This window comes from Oncorhynchus masou, chromosome 31 (assembly GCF_036934945.1).
Source record: "Oncorhynchus masou masou isolate Uvic2021 chromosome 31, UVic_Omas_1.1, whole genome shotgun sequence".
NCBI classification, from domain to species: Eukaryota; Metazoa; Chordata; class Actinopteri; order Salmoniformes; family Salmonidae; genus Oncorhynchus; species Oncorhynchus masou.
In genome coordinates this window covers 52,124,623-52,145,858 of record NC_088242.1, presented here as the reverse complement: position 1 = coordinate 52,145,858, position 21,236 = coordinate 52,124,623, and the positions used below count along the sequence as shown (strand labels likewise).

Genomic DNA, 21,236 nt, shown 5'->3' with positions numbered 1-21,236 from the left:
ACGTTGGCGAGTAATATTGACGGTACCGGCAGCTTTCCTAGTTGTCTTCTGCGGATCCGGACGAGGCATCTGGCTCTTCGTCCTCTGCGTCGCTTCCTTTTGCGAATAATTGGGATGTCTGCCCTATGGGGTGTTTGGAGAATATCGTGTGAGTCCTGCTGTTGAAGAAATCTTTGTCTAATCCGAGGTGAGTGATCGCTGTCCTGATATCCAGAAGCTCTTTTCTTCTGTAAGATATGGTTGCAGAAGCATTATGTACAAAATAATTTACAAATATTGCGAAAAACCCCCCACATAATAGCACAATTGGTTAGGAGACCGTAAAACGGAGGCCAACTCCTGGCGGCCATCTCCTCCGGCGCCATTTTCTTTATGTGTGTGTGTGTATGCATGTGTCTGTGCCTATGTTTGTGTTGCTTCACAGTCCCTCCTGTTCCATAAGGTGTTTATTTAATCTGTTTTTGAAATCTAATTGTACTGCTTGTGTCAGTTACTTGATGTGGAATAGAGTTACATGTAGTCATGGCTCTATGTAGTCCTGTGCGCCTCCCATAGTCTGTTCTGGACTTGGGGACTGTGAAGACACCTCTTGTGGCATGTGTTGTGGGGTATGCATGGGTGTCCGAGCTGTGTGCCAGTAGTTCAAACAGACAGCTCGGGTGCATTCAACATTCAACACCTCTCATAAATACAAGTAGTGATGAAGCCAATCTCTCCTCCACTTTGAGCCAGGAGAGATTGACATGCATATTATTAATATTAGCTCTCTGTGTACATCCAAGGGCCAGCCGTGCTGCCCTGTTCTGAACCAATTGCAATTTTCCTAATTCCTTTTTTGTGGCACCTGACTACACGACTGAACAGTAGTCCAGGTGCGACAAAACTAAGGCCTGTAGGAGCTTAACTCTTTGTTAAGTGTTGCAGTAATTTCAGTTGCTGTAGTAGCTGACATGTATTGTTGAGTCATATTCATACATTCATACATTACTCAAAGCCAGTGGCATGTCATTAGTAAAGATTGAAAAAGGTAATGAGCCTAGATAGTTGCCCTGGGGAATTCCTGATTCTACCTGGATTATGTTGGAGGCTTCCATTAAAGAACACCCTCTGTGTTCTGTTAGGCAGGTAACTCTTTATCCACAATATAGCAGGGGGTGTAAAGCCATAACACATACGTTTTTCCAGCAGCAGACTATGATTGATAATGTCAAAAGCTGTACTGAAGTCTAACAAAACAGCCCCCACAATCATCTTTTTATCATCAACACTATGACTATATCCAACTGATATCTCTTTCAACATAGGATAGTGCTAATGGATGATGCCATGGACTGCCTCATGTCCTTCTCGGATTTCCTCTTCTCTTTCCAAATCCAGTTCTACTTCGAAGGTAAGTACATCTGTATAAACCAATGACGAGAGAACTTGGTTTACCACTCTGTACCTGACATGATGATCAAATCAAATCAAACTTTATTTGTCACATGCCGAATACAACAGGTGTAGACCTTACCGTGAAATGCTTACTTACAAGTCCTTAACCAACAGTGCAGTTCAAGAAAGAGGGACGAAAATATTTACCAAATAAACTAAAGTAAAAAAGAATAACAAATAACACAATGTATATAGTCCGGTGGCCATTTGATTAATTGTTCAGCAGCCTTATGGCTTGGGGGTAGAAGCTGTTAAGAAGCCTTTTTGTCCTAGACTTGGCGCTCCGGTACTGCTTGCCGTGCGGTAGCAGAGAGAACAGTCTTATGACTTCGGTGCCTGGAGTCTTTGACAATTTTTGGGGCTTTCCTCTGACACCGCCTAGTATATAGGTCCTGGATGGCAGGAATCTTGGCCCCAGTGATGTACTGGGCCGTACGCACTACCCTCTGCAGCGCCTTGTAGTCCGATGCAGAGAGCAGTTGCCATACCAGGCGGTGCTGCAACCGGTTACATAAACTCTAATGCTAGAGCACTAGATCCTTTTCAGACTCTCAGTAGACTCTAGATTGTACTGTGTCACCTGAAATCCTGTATTCCTTTTACTTTTCACTAACAGAGTTCCTGGAGAGTATTGCTGTGATCTACCAGGACCTGCTGTCAGGGAAAAGCCCCAACACTGTGATCGTCCCAACCTCTACCTCAGTGGAACAGCTCCCCCAGGTGGCCACAGAGGAAACTGAGGCCCAGGAAGGAGTGGACTCCTCTGTCTTTGGAGAGTGCATCGAGGTGCTTTGTGAAAGGTTCAAACACAAGTAAGAAATAGTTCCATGATTACAATACATCTAAATAAATATTGTGACTAGCCTACAATGACAATATAAACAAACATTCAATGATTCTCAGGTAACACCAGCACTCGGGAGAAGATCATACCGGGGGGTCAAATTAAGTTGTATTGAACTACTAGGGTACATAACTCCTGATTAGAGATGCTCTATGTTGAAATCGCTCTACCATTTCCTAGTTGCTAAAAATTGAATAGTTTGCCTAATATCAGTTTATGTGATAAAATAAGCAAGTATAGTGTAGAGAATCATTGTACCATCTAAACAGCTTTTAAATATATTTTCCAAACCCAAAAATGTTGGAATTTCAGCTGTTTGAAGCTCTTGTACAAAACTTAAAGTAAAGGACGCAAAAACTAAACTTAAAAACAGGAAGTATAGAAATAGTGCTCATAGAACAGATCTACTGCATCTTAGACTTTCTTTCATTTGGGAATGACAGATCTATAACACACATTTCAATGTGAATTTGGTCAGGTCACCGAAAAAGTTACATATTGCCGCTTTAAGTTAGAGTGATTTATTGATCTTGTGTGTTTCTCCATAGCCATCCTTCTACATCTGCCATTAGAGAGGTTCTGGAGCTAACACAGAGAGTGACATTCTATGGCTTTGTGATGGCTCTGGTCAGACATGAGGGCATCAACCAGGACATTGGTGAGAACTAGCCTACTGTGTCGTTATCTTTTGATAACAAAGACTATTGTTCCAATAATGAAATAGAACTACAATGCATTACAATAAATGTACCCTAAAAGGCTTTTCATTTAATCACTGTTTATCTAGTGTTTGTAATTGAGTTGACCTTGCTAGGTGCCCTACCAAACAAGTCAGAGCTTCTCATTGACCCTGAGATGGACCAGGAAGTGGAGAAACTGTGAGTAAACTGGAGCACATAATGTACCATAATCAAAACCTAAATTTGCCCATGTTTCTACTACACTGTTAAAAATGGCTAATAGATCATGTTGCATGCCTTCATTGCCTTGACACAACTTGACTATGAACCTTCAGTCACCCTCTGGTTGGAAGCTCAGTCAGTTCCGTTGTACTGTGTATCCTCTCATCTCAACAGGATTAAATGATATTATATTGTAATATGTTATTATATCACTATGTTCTCTACAGCATTGCCCAGATCGCTATCAGTCCTACGTCCAACAGCAGCAGCAGTGTACCAGGACACAAGGAGCCCCCTAGGAAGGCCTCCCCACGCAAGTCCCTTCACCACCGCAAGAGGATCGAGATGGAGAGTGACGGATCCACCGAGGAGACTGACTCCTCAGAGAACTGAGCCTGGACTGAGGCTGACCTCCCAATGGCCCCTTGGCCTCCCATTAACACACGTATACTTCCACTGGCGGACTAAACTTGTCATTAACCCTGTTACAACTATAGTGTCTGTGTTACAACGGTGTAGGCTTATTAGGCTTATTACTCATTACTTATTACTATGCTAATTTCTGTAGAACTGCTATATATTTAGTACTATGAGAACCTGTCTGTCTGAGAAGTGTGAAAGTTTTATTTTACGATAACATCTCTTCAGGTTGGAACTGTAATTCAGTGTTCCCTACCTGGTAACACGCATTCTTGTATGTAGTTATTTATGATGTGATATTTCTGTATGTAATTTATGATTACCAACCCTGTATCACCTAATATAAAAATTGTTGCTGTGTGTCACAATGTCGCCCATGGCAATAATGTCTCAATGCATGGCCAGGAAGATTTTTACACCTCAGGCTACCTCTTGTTTAGATATGGAATCATCAAGGAAAATATAAATCATAAAGTTCAGAGAGGATGTAAACACCTTCACATTTAATGACAAGAATTGACATCCTGTGTTTTTTTCTCTACAATGTTTTGTTTGACATTGATATCATGCAATACACACCCGGTTTGATCAAACTAACTGTAGGACATTTCATTTACAAACAGCATATTTATATTGTACAGGTATTACATCTGTCCCACAGTGCCAGGATAACCTCAAATAAAAAGGAAATACATCATGTATACAGTAACCACAATAATTAGAAAATAGGCACTACTTGTGGTTTGAAAACATGATTTTAGAACACATGCCTTCTGGGTGACTTTTAAAGTGGAAAGACAACAGTGATTCCAAGATCATATTTAATTAAGTATTTTCCTAATACAGGAATCCCACCTTACAATTTGGGCCAAAAATATTGTTTCCAAGTAACAGTAGGAGTATGGGCTCTATTAAATCATATCCGCTTTGGCCGACATCCGCATAGCATTTGTTTTGGAGGTGTCAGAGGTGGAACTGCGTTAAGAGTTGTCAAATCCACAAGCCTAAAGCGGACATTGCCATCACATTAAGAGAAAAATAAAAGTGAATTCACCTTTTTGGTATTGGAAGATAGATGATAGGCCCTAGTCAGAGTTCATTGGTGAGAATGATGAACAGGACTTAATTTAAAGCCTGTTATGATGTAATGGGGACCATTAATCCATTAATACACTTTCCCATCCAACATACATACTAACTGATTCTGAAATCAAACACAGTGTGATTTTAAAAACAGTCCAGTGACACATACGGACAGATTGAAATCACTGCCTCTCTGTCTTCCTCTGTGCAAAGACAAGGTTTCCAGGTGACTTGATATCGTGATCTCATATAATTTGGAATTGCTCGTAAAGCCACACACATATAAACATATTCTATCTTGATTTTGAATGTGATATTGAATTAGATCTGAAATCTGTAACTACTTTTGGGATTTTCGGTCCTTAAATTTGGCTGCACACTTTACATTTAAAAGTACTGTACTTTTGGCCAATTACCTTCTTTTTTTGAGGAAGATACATGTTTGCTCTTTTGGATAGTATTGGTAATGCTTTAGTTTGGGTATTTCTGTTTGTGCTGTGGAAACACGACAGTGAATAGGAAGACCGCACCAAGTAGACCTGTGTGACAGATCAATATTACTATAAGTTAGTTACCATTCAATGCAGTAATCCACCAATGCAAGTTGTTTCATCATGACACAACATTGGAGAAATGTACTATAGCGAGAAGAAAGCTACTCAATGAAGATGTCCTCCGTTGGGCATGAGTAGCCCACCGTTTCCTTGTAGTACAATTGGAAGGCTTTCCTATAGGTAGGGACAACAAAAGAGGGGTTAGGTACAAATAGTGAGTAGCAGTTTGTGACTAGAAAGATGTATTATTATAAACAGTATGATGTTCATATTCATGAGCGTATTTGGATAGCAACAAGAGATGAGTGGTAGAGAGAAAGGAGGAGAGAGAAACGCTAGAGAGCTTACCCAACAGATTGAGCCAGAGGCATCATGGAGTCGTCTGACATAAACACATGGCAAGCAAACCTCTGGTGATCAGGATGTTTGGTGATGAATCCAAAATACCTGGAATCAATGGCAGAGACGTGGTACAACCTGCTCCAGATACAGTAGTTGCTACTTGCTAGTCTTTCTGACCTTGAGAAACAGCTCTTTTATTTTTTGTTAAAATAAGTTGCCCACTGGGCACAGACGTCAGTTTTGATTTACATTTGGTTGAGTTGTCAACGAACGAGGATTCAAAATGGAATAAACAAAAAATGGAACCATGTCATTGGATTTAGGTTCAAAGTTCAAAGTGAAAAAGAAGAAATTCCCTTTCGTTTATGACTGTTCAAATCCAATCAGTTTCCCACGTTGATTCAACGTCGTCACATCATTTCGGGGGGGGTTGAAATGACATGGAACTGATTGAACCAGTTTTTGCCAAGTGGGTGAGCTGGCCATCAATCTGATTTGGTATTTATAGGCCTGTAGCCTGGAGTTGAATGACTTCCTTAGTTAAGTACGTGTCATTTACTCACTTGTTATGTTTTGGGTGACAGCCGCAAAAGGAGATGTTCTTAAGCTGGAAAAAGTGAAAGCACTTTTCCCCCTGTGAAAATATACATAGAGATGAGAGATAGACACGGTGAGGTCCTGCACTAGCATGTGATGTCATAGAATTAGAGAGTACTTATAGAATGTGCTAATTCTATTTCTATGGGTACTGTAGTTGTTGGGCCTGAGTGAATGCATCATACTAGCGTAGCCTGGGTCCCAGTCTGTTTCCACTCATGCTTGCCATGGCAATTCAATAAAGAGTTGTCAAGAGAGCAGAAACAGACTGACTCTCAGGCCACACCACACCATACACCACACCTCGGTAAGAACAGAACATAATGTTAGGCTCAGACCCTATCGTCTGTGTCTGAGAGTGTACTCAAACAGTAAGCCAGTCCAATGGGACACACGGGTGGAACCACGAGTGAGGAGGATTAAAAAGTCTTAAGACTAAGTGGTCATTATGCAAGAGGGGTTATGTCACCAACCACAGGACCACAGTATCCCACCAGGGAAATGTCCACCCTGCTAAATGACTGCTGCTTTCCACCCAAGACTGTTTTGAAAAGATCTAGTCATACTTAACCTCGTTTTGAACCTTGTTTGAACCCTGCTTTGAAAAGGTCTAGTTATACTGTATTTTCCATGCCTACAGAAATACTCCAGACTTGTATTTTCCAATATATGACAAACGCATGAGGGACTATGACTAATGTATGACTACAAGTGACTTACAGGATTAACTTTGGTCTGACTGGAACATTCCTTGTCACAACGTGTATCTAGCTAATCGAAATGAGAAATGTGTATCTACATAGGCCTTGAACACGGATGCATAAACTAATAAGAGTGAGGCATTGTGAACACGGATATCAATAAAAAAAGGGCATTTGAGTGTATAAGAGAGGACATACTCTTTCCGAGGTCCTACATTCATCTTGCACAATGATTTTCACCCCCTTCAGGTTGATTTCCAGAATACATGCAGAGGGGGGCTGCATGGTCATCCGGCGGTTGTTAGCAACCTGTTGACGAGAACAATAGCACAGCTTGATTGTTTACACGGTGCACGTCAGCATATTCACTCAGCTTTTAAAGAAGCCAGTCCGTTCTCAGACTTTGCTGTAAGTACAATAGGCTGCCTAATCCCCTTCCGTCTGTGTTGTTCTTCCAATTGAGGATTGTGAAATTATGGTTTAGATTACCAACCCCAACACACCACCTGGGGGGCGGATACTGTACCTTTTGCATAGCAGCACAAAGCACATCGTTGCCTTTGTGGTAGGGTACGTTAACAGAACCCAGGAACTTCACTCGGAACCTGTCTACCCAGTCATCTTTGTTATCTAACGGAGATGGGGTAAGACAAAGGCAAGGGCAAAGACACACTTAGAGTTCTATTTGTCAGCATATTATTCAGTAGAGGTTCATTCAAAGCCAAATCAGGCTATTTAAAGATCCTATCCATCCTATACTGTTTGAACTCTCTTGCCAAAATGCCAACTCCTATGGGCAAACATGTTTGGCATGACAATAAGGGACAAGGAGTTGGCAAGAGGGCATAGACTTGCACTCAGGCTAATGAATTGAATGCATTTCATAGAACGTCTACATTGATCCTATAACCAAACACTGATGCCCAAAGTCTATTGATGACAGTACCCTTGCTGTGTTCAAAGCCTGTCTAATGGATTAAATAAACCATCATAAACAGTGTAGACCATATTTGATACCTTTGATGGGTTCCTGGGTGACCTTGGCAGCGTAGTAGGCAGGGAAGATGCCGCAGGCCCCAGTTCTCATGTTGTAGGCCTTACACCACAGATCATCAGCCTGAACCACCATAAGCAGAGGGTCATCCACTTCTAGCTCCAGCTCATCGCTATGGCGAGGGACAAACCTGTTAATCACACAGACAGCATGGTTAATCATTCGATCAATAAATCAATCAAATGTATTTACAAAGTGTGTTTTGCATTATCTTGCTTAATGAGGTGTTAATCACACTGACCACTATGATGTTATGTTTGATATTAGTCCATGTAATGAATCTCTAATGTGTTTGTCGGTACTTGAAGGAGGACCCTGTGTAAGATTGCTTCAAGCATTTATAAATATTTATATCACAGCGTTGTTAAGTACTCGTCTCTGATTGGCTAGAAGTCCATTCTAGGGCTTGAGCCGGTGTTTGGAGGGGATATATTGGCACGGTATTGTTAGGCCCAAGACAAAGTAATTCCAATAATTTTATACCATAGCATTGTTGAATAGTCGTTTATGATTGGCTGGAAGGGCATTCTAGAGTGGACATTTAAACCAGATGGGACAGTTGGAAAATATATCGGGACATTTGGAAAAGATTTTGGGACATCTTGCAATCATGGCACAATAAGCGCAGATACATTCAGACCGTACTTGCTACAAACAACCACTCAAACTAAAGTTGGATACATTGTAAACGCGGGTCCAACAAGGAAAAAACGTAGCTAGCTAGCATTGATTTCTTTTTGCAGAGACACATTTTTTGGGTACATCTCATGATGTGGTGAGTGATAAACATGAATTCCTCTAGTCCCGGCTACTGTTGCACGCAAGTGCTGTCAAATCCTCCCACGTTTCAAGTTTGACCAGCTGTTTTCAGCAACTGATATTTTTAGAATTTGGTTGTCATATTGGCAGGTTTGCTAGCAACAAACTATTTAGCTAGCTTCTAGCTTAGTGTTTGATGCAATCCGATCTCCTTGTAATGAACAGCGTCGAGTGTCCTGACAAGAAGGCAAACTTTCCTAGCTATGCCAGGCAAAATTGGGCATTAACAGCTCATTGTTATGGATGTATCCAAATGAATGTCAATAGAAAACAGCTACTTTGCTGTTATTCTGGCTACAGAGGTCATGACTGTGTTAGCGGGATAAGAACGCAGCCAGCAGCAGGATGGCAACGGAACATAAAGAATGAATGACTGGGTCACATCCATAAATATCGAACTAATCGAATGAACGACTGGATGGCGTCTCTAGCAACCAAAAAATTAGAAAGTGCTAGTTTGCTTATATAAATGAAGATATCAACGGAGAAATGTATTTACTTGTTACTCCCAAACTTTGGGATATCTAATTGGTAGTTACATTCTTGTCCCATTGCTGCAACTTCCGTATGGACTCGGGAGAGGCAAAGGTCGAGAGCCATGCGTCCTCCGAAACACGACCCTGGCAAGCTGCACTGCTTACCCAACCCGGAAGCCAGCTGCACAAATGTGTCGGAGGAAACACCGTACAACATGCGACCATGTCAGCATGCATGCGCCCAGCAAACCACAGGAGTCGCTAGAGCACGATGGGACAAGGATATCCCTGCCGGCCAAACCCTCCCCTAAACCAGAAACAATTGTGCAATTGACCTCATGGGTCTCCCGGTCGTGGCCAGCTGTGACAGAGCCTGGACTCAAACCCAGAATCTCTAGTGGTACAGCTAGCACTGCGATGCAGTGCCTTAGACCACTACACAATCCCAGAACAACAGCAAAAGACCTTGTGAAGATGCTGGAGGAAACAGGTACAGAAGTATCTATATCCACAGTAAAACGAGTCCTATATCGACATAACCTGAAAGGCCGCTCAGCAAGGAAGAAGCCACTGCTCCAAAACCGCCATAAAAAAGCCAGACTACGGCTTGCAACTGCACATGGGGACAAAGATCATACTTTTTGGAGAAATGTTCTCTAGTCTGATGAAACAAAAATAGAACTGTTTGGCCTTAATGACCATAGTTATGTTTGGAGGAAAAAGGGGGAGGCTTGCAAGCCGAAGAACACTATCCCAACCATGAAGCACGGGAGTCTCAGCATCATCTTGTGGAGGTGCTTTGCTGCAGGAGGGACTGGTGCACTTCACAAAATATATGGCATCATGAGGAAATAATATTATGTGCATATATTGAAACAACATCTCAAGACATCAGTCATGAATTTAAAGCTTGGTCGCAAATGGGTCTTCCAAATGGACAATGGCCCCAAGCATACTTCCAAAGTTCTGGCAAAATGGTTTAAAGACAACAAAGTCTTTTGGAGTGGCCATCACAACGCCTTGACCTCAATCCAATAGAAAATTTGTGGGCGGAACTGAAAAAGCGTGTGCAAGCAAGGAGGCCTACAAACCTGACTCAGTTACACCAGCTCTGTCAGGAGGAATGGGCCAAAGTTCACCCAACTTACTGTGGGAAGCTTGTGGAACGGCTACCCGAAACATTTGACCCAAGTTTAACAATTTAAATGCAATGCTACCAAATACTAATATAGCGTATGTAAACTTCTGACCCACTGGGAATGTGATGAAAGAAATAAAAGCTGAAATAAATTATTTTCTCTAATATTATTCTGACATTTCATATCCTTAAAATAAAGTGGTGATCCTAAGTGACCTACGACAGGGAATTTTTACTAGGATTAAATGTCAGGAATTGTGAAAAACTTCCGATTTCAAGTGTAGCTCCACATGCCTCAAGACTGCAACAGTAGGATTCGTGTTCATCACTCACCACGATAAGGTGATCAGATGCTCCCTGCAAAACAAATCAATGCTAGCTAGTTAGCTAAGTTTTTTCCTCGTTGGACCTGCGTTTACATTGCATCCAATTTCGGTTTGTTCGGTTGTTGGTTTAGCTTTCTGTAACTTTGTATGGTTTGCATGTGTAGGTGCTTATTGTGTCGTGATTGCAAGGTGTCCCGATATCTTTTCCAACTGTTACGTTATATGGTTAAATATGCTTTTATTGTCCATTCTAGAATGCTCTTCTAACCATTCAGAGCCAGTATTCATCAACGCTGTGGTATAAATATATATACATGTCATTTATCAGACGATCTTATCCTAAACAACTTGCAGGAGCAATTAGGGTTATGTGCCTTGCTCAAGGGCACATCGATAGATTTTTCACGTAGTCAGCTTGGGGATTCAAATCAGTGAAGTTTCAGTTACTGGACCAACGCTCTTAACCACTAGGCTAGCTGCCGTGGCTCTATGCACTCTCTGGCAAATAATGTAACTTTTTCCATAGAACGCTCGTCGTTGATTATCACTTACGGATAACTCATTTATAATAGGTTGTTCATGAGTTTTTATAAAAAACAAGTTTTTATAAAGAGTAAAACCGTACAACGTCTCACCTAAACACAGCTCTGTGGCTCTGCTCTTGCTCTACTCCATCCAACACACAGGAGAACAGGCCAAAGGACTCCGCAACTGGAGGACACAAGGCAGGAGAGGAGCTTTAGGTCATTGTGATAAAAATGGAATAACAAAGTGCCAAAACAAGAGTACCATACAGGAGTAACTTTGCTGAATTTAGTGTCTTTCAATCATGTTAAATGGGGCATTCTAACTTCTGTAATTCCTTTGAATTTAGAAAGTAAGTTCAGCTCTTTGTCTTCAGAAAGGTAAACATGGTTTCAATGAATTTACAACACAATTGAGTATGAGCATTATCCTGAGCCAGGTCTGCCTCAGGGGGAAAAAGGGTAATTGGAAGCAGCCAGCCACACAAAACTCACCAGAAGAGTGTAAATGTCTGTTCACAAACATATTGCGGAACTTGCGTGTTCGAGGTCCCCCGCCAACTCCTGCCTCAGAGGACGAAGAAGCCCTCGACAGACGTGATGACTTCCTTTCTCTCTTCAGCTCGCTGTGATCCACCTCATAGTCCTCTTCCTCATTGGCTGACTCATATACCGTCTCTGTGTCGCTTTCATCACTGTAGCTCTGGTAGCACTGCTTCAAGCTCACCAGTTCTAACTTGGCGTGCTCGTCCACCACTAGGGTGTACTTAACAGAGTCATAGGAGAGGCCGTCGGCCTCGGAGCTCTGAGCGTGTGCAGTCCGCAGGGCCCCCGACCCCCCCGACTCACCCTTAGAGCTAGACTTAGAGCCCCTGTCCCACAACCCCCTTTCCCGCTCCCCTCCCTCACTGTCAGATGGCCTAAAGCGTGAGGAGATGGAGAAGGAACGTGGAGGAGGTGCAGGGGGGTGCAGGTAGACCTCATCCTCCTCGCTGATAGAGGGGTTTGTTCGGTTGGGGAGGGCAGTGTTTGTGTACGCTGGGGGTCCCTCCGCGTCAGAGCTGATTGACATGCGATTGCCCTCGCTGCTCTGAGACAGGAAGGGACGGTCAGAGTCTGGACGGTCAGTGTCTGTGTTCTTCTGGTGTACCGGTGTCAGGTAGATCTCCTCCGTGGCTTCTGGCTGGCGCTCCTCCTCACTGCAGCACCCCCGCCCATGCCCCTGTCCTCCTCGCCCCCTGCTCCCATCCCTATCCCCATCCACAGCTTTGTCTCTCAGGCTGTCTGCTTTCGGCTTTGCTGCAGTCGTCCGGTTGTGTGGAGCAGTGGAGGACTTCTTATCCCGCTGCTTTGCGTCACGCCGCCTGCCCCGTGATTCTGTCGGTCCATGTGAGATGAACGTGGAGTAGTCCTTGCTGTATGCCTTGACCGCCTTCTCTGGTACTCTACCTCTGTGTTGGGGTTGTTTGGCCACAGAGCCATCGTTGTGCTGCTGGACTTTAGACTCATCGTTGACCTGCTCATTAGTGGGTGTCAGATCGCCTTTAACACACACAAACAAAACAACAGTACAAGCAAAAACAAAAGATGATTAACTAGGCCTCAAACTGCTGAAGGATCATAAGGGATGTAGCTACAGTAACAGTATCCATACTGAATGGAAAGAGTTACAGGATGAGAGCCATTTGTTGGGTTTCCTGGCCAACATGTTCTTATTGTATGTATCATACTGAAGTATGAGAACGCCGAAGATGTTGGGCTTTTGATATTTTCTATTTCTTGAACATTTGAAGGATTGTGACTGTGAGTGTTCATGTCAGGGTCACCTTATGAAGGGATTAGCGGATTGGAGTTGAATAAAATACTGTACTGTAGTGTTGACATACTGTATGTGCAATTACATTGTGCTCACTGACACATGAAATAAAAATGTCGAGAAAAATGTCATTTTCTAAACGCTTCCACTTCTGCGGACAGAAACGTTGCTGCCTTGTTCAACGTTAATGTTGGTATTACTCTCACAAGAAAGTACTGTATACATGTACAGTATATGGTTTAAACCAGTGAAGTTCCCATTCTCACCTGTTATGTGGGGGGAGGAAGAGTTTGAGTTTGACAGATTCTCCTTCCATGTGTCCTTCTTTCCAAATGAGTTGTTGTTAATTGTATCCTTGTCCTACAACGATATTACAGACAGAGAGAGGTAAAGATCAAGAGATAGGAAGAGCGAGAGAGGAGAGAAAGATAGTTAGATGTAACTTTTATTTGATCAACTTTACATCACCCTTTAAGAGTGTGTCCACACACACACAGTCTGTGCAGCTAACCTTGTAGGGACACACAATTCAGTCACATTCAAAATCCTATTTTCCCAAACCCCTAACCCCCCCTAACCCTAAACCTAACCTATACTCTCACCCTTACCCTAACCACAACCTTAACCCTAACCCTAAGTTTGCGGGCGACACAACAGTGGTAGGCTTGATTACCAACAACGACGAGACGGCCTACAGGGAGGAGGTGAGGGCCCTCGGAGTGTGGTGTCAGGAAAATAACCTCACACTCAACATCAACAAAACTAAGGAGATGATTGTGGACTTCAGGAAACAGCAGAGGGAACACCCCCCTATCCACATCGATGGAACAGTAGTGGAGAGAGTAGCAAGTTTTAAGTTCCTCGGCATACACATCACAGACAAACTGAATTGGTCCACTCACACAGATAGCATCGTGAAGAAGGCGCAGCAGCGCCTCTTCAACCTCAGGAGGCTGAAGAAATTCGTCTTGTCACCAAAAGCACTCACAAACTTCTACAGATGCCCAATCGAGAGCATCCTGGCGGGCTGTATCACCGCCTGGTACGGCAACTGCTCCGCCCTCAACCGTAAGGCTCTCCAGAGGGTAGTGAGGTCTGCACAACGCATCACCGGGGGCAAACTACCTGCCCTCCAGGACACCTACACCACCCGATGTTACAGGAAGGCCATAAAGATCATCAAGGTAATCAACCACCCGAGCCACTGCCTGTTCACCCCGCTATCATCCAGAAGGCGAGGTCAGTACAGGTGCATCAAAGCTGGGACCGAGAGACTGAAAAACAGCTTCTATCTCAAGGCCATCAGACTGTTAAATAGCCACCACTAACATTGAGTGGCTGCTGCCAACACACTGACACAGACTCAACTCCAGCCACTTTAATAATGGGAATTGATGGGAAATGATGTAAATATATCACTAGCCACTTTAAACAATGCTACCTTATATAATGTTACTTACCCTACATTATTCATCTCATATGCATACGTATATACTGTACTCTATATCATCGACTGCATCCTTATGTAATACATGTATCACTAGCCACTTTAACTATGCCACTTTGTTTGCATACTCATCTCATATGTATATACTGTACTTGATACCATCTACTGTATCTTGCCTATGCTGCTCTGTACCATCACTCATTCATATATCCTTATGTACATATTCTTTATCCCCTTACACTGTGTATAAGACAGTAGTTTAGGAATTGTTAGTTAGATTACTTGTTGGTTATTACTGCATTGTCGGAACTAGAAGCACAAGCATTTCGCTACACTCGCATTAACATCTGCTAACCATGTGTATGTGACAAATAAAATTTGATTTGATTTGATAACCTAAAAACCTAACCCTCAAATGAACCCTAAACATAATTCTAACCCTAATTATAACCTTAACCCTAAACCCCATAGAAATAGCATTAGACTTCTGGTCCCCACAAGAATAGTTAGACACGTCCACACACACACACACACACACACACACACACACACACACACACACACACACACACACACACACACACACACACACACACACACACACACACACACACACACACACACACACACACAAAGGAGTGGCTGTTAAAACGCATGAGTGGTTGTTCTGCCTAAGAAGACGGCTGTTCTCTATTCTCTATTATTACCACACAGTCCAGCCCAGTCAGTCCACAGCCCTTTTCTAGCCAAGCAGCTCTATGATCAATGACTTGTCTCAGCTGTCAATCACATCTACCCAGTACTAGCCTCTGTTCCAGGCTTCCTGCAGCCAAGTGATGAACGAGGCTTTGGACTACGGTAACGCAAGATCACAGCCATCTAAATATATGGCGCTGGCTTCACCAAGCCCCGGCTGCCAGGAAGAGGAATCAGGAGCTAGCCAATAAAGAGGAAGTCAAGACTGTTAGACTACACAGCAGCACACTGTCATAGAGACCATTCACAGTGATGATGCTGACTCACAGTCGTGATGCAGCTGCTGCTGGGCACTGGAACTGGCTCTGTTACCATGGTTACCATGGCCAGGAACTGGAGGAGAGCGAAACTGTGTGTAGGTGTGTGTGTGTGTTTCTTTGGTGCGTCGGGTTTGTGTTGATAGAACGGTTTGATGTTGAAATGCTCCAAGTTCTATTTATGAAATGAAAATAAGACATTTTGGAATTCATGGGACTGACTGTTTATCAAGACTGTGTTATCATTTTGGTAGCTGTTATCCCTTTGGTTGAAGTCTTCGGGTCTCAGGTAAGGTTACTCCTCATGTAGCTTCACAAACTTTGGTACACTTCACCCTCCCCCTTGGCCTCCTGTCCACAGTAACCAACCCCGGCAACTGATAACCATCCACTGTGTAATCCGATTCACGACACCACCATAATCAGTCATATTGCTCTGAGAGATTCAGGTCTCTTCAGGCCTCAGGCAACATGGCACCGGCATAGTTTAGAGTAGTATCATCACGTCTAATAGCCTAATTGTCAGAAAAGTGTTCAGCCCAAATAAACAACCGTGATGACTGTAATGATAATTGAATTGCCGTGTGCTCCATAAGCTGCATTGGCCACGCACCTATGTACGCGTGTGGCCAATGCAGCTTACATACATAGTCACGCACACACACACACACACACACACACACACACACACACACACACACACACACACACACACACACACACACACACACACACACACACACACACACACACACACACACACACACACACACACACACACACACACACACACACACACACACACACACACACGGCTAAACCCATCCATCACAACAGCGTGATGTAACAAGGTGGGATACATAGTGACGGCAACAGCCATGGTGACATATGGCTGGCAGATGTTGTTCACAATCAAACTAATCAGTTTTTTTGTCTCAACAAAGGGGCTAAAGTTTCTAAGTAATCGTTCACCTTGATCACATTAAAAACCTGAGTGGGTGTGATATAGTATAGAGCAGGGCTCTACAACCCTGTTGCTGGAGAGCTAGCCTCCTGTTGGTTTTCACTCCGCCCCAGTTGTAACTAACCTGATTCAGTTTCTCAAGCAGCTAACTATTACGAGAATCAGGGACGCGAGACTAGGTCTGGAGCTAAAACCTACAGAAACAGGGTTGGAGAGCCCTGCTATAGTCACTTGATCTTGAGGGGGGATGTAATCTCAAGGACTGTGAAAATAGGCCTTGCTACAGCACAAACAGATCTGGGACCAGAATATCTGAATCGAGCTTTCACTACCTGTTTCCCCAGTCCTTGAGCTCAAGTGTCTCTGTCATCTGTACCAGGCTACCACTCAGACAGAGTAGGAGCGAGACATCAAACAAGGTTCGCCTAATCCTTCCCAACACAGCGTGAGACCACGAGCAGCAGCAGGGCTCTGAGGTCAGGTCGTGTTGTAGTGCCATACACAGAGACGTTAGTCACGTGACCAGGTCTGACAGGGCCAGAAGTAGGAATTACACCTCCTAGAGGGGAATAACATCCCAGGCTTCCCTCTATCCTCCGCAGGCCACACCTGGGTTCAAAAACACATACTTTCAAAATCCTTTGAATACTTTTTAGCATTTGCTTTAGTCTGCCGAGAGTGCCAGACGGACAGAGTCTGAGTCTAAAGTGGATGTGGTGTTAGGTTATTTGATGGGAAGGGACCTTGACAGAGTAAGGATTAACCAGTCAGTGTAGCAGGTTATCCAAACCGACATCTGGTCACACACCTTATCCTGATCTTCTTTGAATTGAATCAGAAGTCTGCCATAAAGACATTGTGCTCATCATTCGTAAATGTCCTTGTGAAACAGATTCTCTGAAACATGTCCTTGTTTAGCATCTTGATGTTTTGGTGACAAGTGATTATAAGCGGTTATGTCTGATTATCACCTGTTTCAACTGGTTCCGCCTGATTTTAACTAGTTATAACTGGGTGGAGTTGTTTGGGTGGGTACATATATCATACATACAGTACATACACTACAATAATCCTACCAATGGCTTAGGTTAAAAGATGAAACCGTCAAACATTCAAACTGCAGTCTGCACTCTACTACTAGAGACTGTAGAGTATTTGGCCGTGCTGAGCATTGTGGGCAATTACTAAGATCATTCCAAATCTCCTCCAGAGAAATGACAGCCCTCTCCCCGTCGCATACGTCTTCAATGAAGACAGGTCTGAAGCTCACTGGACTGTATCAAAGCATCCAAGCAATAATAAACCTTTTTCTCTTTTTACTACAAAATACTAACCTACAAAATCTAATTCTGGCAAGAGGTCTATTCTGAGGGAAAGATCAAAGACGTTTTATAAAGATCAACATGAGGATGCAATGGATGAACGACGAGTGAACAGATCCTCACTCGTTTAGACACCCTACATAGGATTGCCATTGTAAACGGCCCTATCCTTGGACTGACACTGATGGACTCTGACCTGTCCTTTCCATCGTAATCCCTAGTCAGCAGAGCACACACACCCTTCCTTCCCTGTCTGATGCCATTCAGCTGGCGGGGAAGCCGACAGACTCACAGAGGGACAGAAGGGTGCGCTGTTTACAGACAGCAAAGATCCAGGACAGCAGTCACACGGAGCGCATGCCACAAACACAGTCGTAAGCATGGGCTCCGTCGAGAGAGAAAGAGCACATTCATTATCACACGCATGAACATTTCCTCTACTGTTACAATGCTTTGATCGAGAACCACAACCGTCCCAGCTTTATGATTTTCTGGTATACAGTGGCTGCAAATGTGAAATGAAAATATTTCCATTTAACGGCATTAACAAATACACACTGTAGACATATTGCTTACAATACATTAAATCCATATTTATATTGGTGCCTGGGTAAGGCATGCTGCCTCGACACAGATACCATTCTATACCGATTCAATTCTATCTGGTCTCACATTAATTATTTAAACCAAACAGACGATCTGTAAAAACAGAGGAGAAAATAAGCAGGATCTCTACTGTAAATTGGTGCTGCGTGTAAGCTACCAGCTTCTATACTGCTCTCATACAGATCCCATCCTATCGAATCTCATATTTCAAACAAACCTAATATGATCTATGATACAGTACATGATCTGCCAGTCATCCCAGGGAAGATATAGAAGCAGCCCCTTTAATGCCTCTTTACAGATCCCGTTCTATAGCTAATCCAATATTATATGAACCAAACAGATGATGTGATGATGTCGTGTCATCACAGAGGGTAGAAATAAACAGTCCCCACCTGAGTCCTAGGAGGCTGAGGAGGCTGAGGCTGCACCTGTGGAAACAGCGCTAGTGTGGTGGGTCTCTTGGGCCTGTACGTATCCATAGCGACTGGATGTTCAGCAGATTTGAATTCTATCACATTGGGCTGCTGCTGTCTGACAGGAGTTAGAACGACGGCCCCTCTCTCTTCCTGGTTGAGTCTGTGGTCGCCGAGGGAACCATGGATCAGGCCCCAGTGCTCCTCTTCCTCCTGGATCTCCCCCTCAGCATCGATCAGGTCCAAGTGGAGCATCTCCGCCTGCACTTCCCTGAACCCCCGCCCGTCTGCCTTCTCCGCCTCGCTACTGGCTGGCCACGTCACATGGTCCTGGGAAGAGCCAGGCAGCAGTGTTGCAGCAGATAGAGAGAGAATAATTCAGTGAGGTGGAGGGGGAGAGGGAGGGAGGCGGAGAAAGCAAGAATGAGAGCGAGTGGAGAGAGAGAGAGAGAGAGAAAAGGATTCAGTGAGGAGAAAAGGAAGGGAGGGGAAGAGGAGGAGGAGAGCAGAGAGGGAGCCAGTCAATCACGGCCTGGCAATGACATCAGCAGCCTGAGCCCGTGGCTCGTTCTCTGCTCATGCTCACTGTAATGCCATTCTAATTCAATCATACTGTAGTAGGATAAACCTCCCTGAAAACAAACACAGGCAAAGCTAGGCTACTGTTCTGTTCTGTGAGGTATACAACAGCAGCATGTTACTGTCTTTACACCGATGTCAAATCTAAAGATAATGTTAATACGGAATCATTTCTTTCACCACAAAATACTAAGATGCACACAGACCTGCTGTACGGTACATCAACGTCATACAACCTTCCCCTGAGCTAATGTATGGTCTGACGTTCTCCATTTGACTCATACTAAAATGACAGTTCACCCTAGCAGCTAGTTGAGAAGAATATCTGCAAGGGCTGAAGGTGGAGGCCAGTGATGCGATGGCCAGGCTTTAATGGTGTGTGGCATGTTAGGTCTACTTGGCTCTGGAACACATGTGTGCCAAGACCATCCCCGCCCGCAGTCATTAATCTGATTATTGACTTTGGACTACTAACTCTGGATTCTACTGTCGCTTCTGCTTCTGCTGCGGCTACTATCTCACAGCGACAGCCCCAAAATAACATCAAGCATACAAATGGGGAGCGACATTTATCTCAATATCTCAACCTTCTGTTATGAATATTCATATTATGAAAAACAGGACTGCAACAGAGTGAAGTCAGGCAGAGTGTTGTCGGAGAAGGGAGGGAGGAGTTTGTTGAGGGGAAACTGGTGCAGGGGAGCTTACTTGGTCATCCCGGTTGTCGTAGTTGAGGCTAGCACCCCGCTGTGCACTGGGTTCATATACTATTCAAAATCATTTCAAATACTTGATCTGTGCTTGATTGAGCTTGCCTGGCTTAATGGACCAATAGAAAAGTCGCAAAATTGCGATCCGAGCTCATTTGACGCTTTGAAACTGTTTTTGAACCCAGGTCTGGTGTGTGTACATGTAGATTAGCTTACCTGAGAGTCAAGGTCGTCGTAGTTAAGGCTGGCTCCAGCCTCATCAGTGATCTCTGTGACCTGAGAAAGGTCCTCGTCCTCAAACTCCTCCAGGCTGATGTCATGGGTCAGCCTGAGGACACGACATACACACCGCATCACACCACACTACAGAAAACAAACCACGCCGTCACTCAACATCTCTGAGAGCCGAGGGCAGAGCACACTGTTTTACACACATCACCGAGAGAGTAAACACATGGGTGTCGCTCTCTGCAGACAAACGACTTGGTCACACTTTCACCTTAGTGAGGTACTGCTTGATACTCCTGATGGTAGGTGGCAGTTGCACAACCAGGTGGACAACCATCTGTGCTGACATCAAAAAGCTCTAAACCCTTTAATAAAAAGGTGTGCATTGGGGTTTGCATGAAGGCCCGAGAGAGACAGGAAAAAGTGTGCTCTCTTACATTAGCATTACTGTACGTCACTGCCAGGAAGTCTAGACCTTGATGGCAAATAAACGCTTGTCTGGTAAACACTTGTTTAGTTATCCTTTGAAAAACATGTTTACTTTTTACCCTAATGAATGTGACCCTGGTTTAACTCTACAGTATATAAATACTACTGTACCATTTCTCCCACTGGTCCTCCATCCACTTCTCTCCATTCTCCTCCTCCCTCCAATTCTCCCCATCCTCGTTGGACTCCATGGCCAGACTGAGGTAGAGCAACATCAGCTGGGCTGGGCAGGGTAGGCAGATGGACCAGGAACTGGTCGATTCAACAGGCAATTACAGCACTTCCGCCTTTCAACAGAGCATCATTCACAGTCCTGACTTTTCAATCTCCATCCGCTCTGGCCCACACGTCAGCAACAGCATCAGCAACAAAAAAACAACAACACCACTGATAGAGAGGGACCCTGAAGCTAAAGACAGCTTATTTTTCCTT

General features: G+C 43.8%; 2 protein-coding genes across 2 annotated transcripts in view; one reads left to right on the top strand and one right to left on the bottom strand.

The window, feature by feature from the left end:
• Positions 1-4,422, top strand: part of cstpp1 (centriolar satellite-associated tubulin polyglutamylase complex regulator 1) — a 12,673-nt gene extending 8,251 nt beyond the window's left edge. The window contains exons 5-9 of the mRNA XM_064951304.1: positions 1,305-1,390; positions 2,051-2,246; positions 2,827-2,936; positions 3,093-3,156; positions 3,408-4,422. Coding sequence (XP_064807376.1) covers positions 1,305-1,390; positions 2,051-2,246; positions 2,827-2,936; positions 3,093-3,156; positions 3,408-3,573 — 622 coding nt within the window. The 3' untranslated portion in view covers positions 3,574-4,422. The remainder of the gene's footprint in view (positions 1-1,304; positions 1,391-2,050; positions 2,247-2,826; positions 2,937-3,092; positions 3,157-3,407) is intronic.
• Positions 4,089-21,236, bottom strand: mapk8ip1a (mitogen-activated protein kinase 8 interacting protein 1a). Its single transcript, XM_064951303.1, has 12 exons — positions 20,916-21,236; positions 20,304-20,415; positions 18,778-19,128; positions 13,297-13,390; positions 11,710-12,756; positions 11,326-11,401; positions 7,895-8,061; positions 7,404-7,507; positions 7,076-7,186; positions 6,143-6,213; positions 5,586-5,684; positions 4,089-5,411 (listed from the first exon to the last, which is right to left on the bottom strand). Exons 1-12 carry the CDS (start codon positions 21,017-21,019, stop codon positions 5,339-5,341), a joined length of 2,409 nt encoding a protein of 802 aa, XP_064807375.1. The 5' UTR covers positions 21,020-21,236; the 3' UTR covers positions 4,089-5,338.

Coding starts and splice junctions, on each gene's coding strand:
- mapk8ip1a (XM_064951303.1), bottom strand. CDS start 21,019: ATGTTGCTCTACCTCAGTCTGGCCATGGAGTCCAACGAGGATGGGGAG. Junction 19,129..20,303: donor ACGACGACCTTGACTCTCAG/GTAAGCTAATCT, acceptor GGCTCTTCCCAG/GACCATGTGACGTGGCCAGC. Junction 11,402..11,709: donor CAGACATTTACACTCTTCTG/GTGAGTTTTGTG, acceptor TGTGTCCTCCAG/TTGCGGAGTCCTTTGGCCTG.